The sequence below is a fragment of the Galeopterus variegatus genome, unplaced genomic scaffold (assembly GCF_000696425.1).
Source record: "Galeopterus variegatus unplaced genomic scaffold, G_variegatus-3.0.2 Scaffold9644, whole genome shotgun sequence".
NCBI classification, from domain to species: Eukaryota; Metazoa; Chordata; class Mammalia; order Dermoptera; family Cynocephalidae; genus Galeopterus; species Galeopterus variegatus.
The window spans coordinates 24,385-26,127 of NW_007735755.1; the positions used below are offsets into that span (position 1 = coordinate 24,385).

Consider the following 1,743-nt stretch of genomic DNA (forward strand, 5'->3'; position numbering starts at 1 on the left):
TCGCCCCGCCCCGCCGCGGCTCCGCCCCCAGCCGCCGTTGGGGACTTGACCTTCGTCCAAGGCCCGGTTTCGTTTCCGACCCGAGCAGTGAGAACGGTTTCGGGCGCTCTTTTTTTCAGCCTGAGAGTCGCAGAAACACCGTTCCCGAAGAGCCCGCGCTGTTTCTTTTCCCTTCCTCCATCCCGATGCCAAAGTGGGAAGTTCTTTAGCTCCTAGGCAACCTCTAGGATGGTCGTCAATCACTCATTCCGTTAGCTCTCTTTTTTTTTTTTTTTTTTTTTTTTTTTTTTAAGATGACCAGTAAGGGGATCTCAACCCTTGGCTTGGTGTTGTCAGCGCCACGCTCTCCCAAGTGAGCGAACCAGCCATCCCTATACAGGGATCCGAACCCGTGGCCTTGGTGTTAGCAGCACTGCACTCTCCCAATCTGCCGGCCCTCCGTTAGCTCTTTAAACGCTTCTGGAAGCTCCAAAACTCCGCTCAGAGCCCACGTCTTCAGAGAGGCTCTTCCCGACCATGGTACCGGGAAGCAGCCCCCTCCCGCAGCCCAGTGGCCGCGGTCTGAAGTTAGGTCACAATGTAAGGTCCAGGGAACCAGGCCCGTGTCTGCAACTCTGAAGCCCCAGCGACCAGTGGAAGGTTGCTATGACAACAGGGATGCGGAGGCCTGCCCTCCTTAGGGTGTCTCCTTGAGAACTTAATAATTAAGGGTGGTAAAAGGCTTGACCTTGCTGCAATGCAAATGAAGACCTTCTGACCCTTGAAAATGTGATCGGTGCTTGAAATTGTTCTATTTTTCTCTATAAATTTGTATGATACTCTGTCCAGACTTTGCAGTCACTTTCCTTTTACCTCGTGTGTATGTAACCATGATAATGCTCACCCGATATTAAGATCTGTTCTCTGTACATTGGTACGAAGCGGTCTTTATTGCCAAAACCATTTGATTTCCCGAACACTGGTATAGCGCCTGGTTCATAGCAAATGCTCCATATGTATTTCTACAAAGAACGAATTAGGGCCAGCCCCTGGCTCACTCCGGAGAGTGCAGTGCTGATAACACCAAGTCAAGGGTTCGGATCCCCGTATAGGGATGGCCGGTTAGCTCACTTGGGAGAGCGTGGTGCTGACAACACCAAGTCAAGGGACAAGATCCCCTTACCAGTCACCTTTTTTAAAAAAAAGAAGAGAAGAAAAAAAAAAGAACAAATTAAACAGCACAGTGTGTGCCAAGCACAGTGCAAGGCTTTGGGGGAATAGAGGTGACAAGGTCCGGGCTCATAGAGGCTCAGTCTAGCCCGGGTGAGAGGGCCTGGTAAACCTGACTACAGCACAGAAGTCTTTACAAAGTGTCTGCAAGGCTGCAGAGTGGGCAGAGCTCACAGAAAAGGCATTTTGTTTAGCTAGTGGTGAAGACCACAAGTGCTAGAGCTACATAAACCAGAGTATGAATGCAGGTCTTGCCTCATTTTAATAGTTGGGTGACTTTGGCTAAAGTATCCTGCCTGAACCTCAGTGGTCTTATAATAAAACGAGGATCTTAATAGTATTGTGGGAATTAAATGAGATCATTTAAGGAAACCAGTTAAATTTCCTGGCCGATAGTAGCAGTTGAGTAAAATAACATTATTTATTTATTTATTTAAAAAGATAACCGGTAAGGGGATCTTAATCCTTGACTTGGATCTTAATCCTTGACGCTCTCCCAAGTGAGCCACGGGCCGGCCCTAAAATAACATTGTT

The 1,743-nt window shown here is 48.3% G+C and overlaps 1 protein-coding gene across 1 annotated transcript in view; it reads right to left on the reverse strand.

Moving 5' to 3' along the window:
- RFK (riboflavin kinase) overlaps window positions 1–911 on the reverse strand; it is a 7,760-nt gene extending 6,849 nt beyond the window's left edge. The window contains exon 1 of the mRNA XM_008593782.1: window positions 884–911. Coding sequence (XP_008592004.1) covers window positions 884–911 — 28 coding nt within the window. The remainder of the gene's footprint in view (window positions 1–883) is intronic.
- Window positions 912–1,743: the final 832 nt, after the last annotated feature.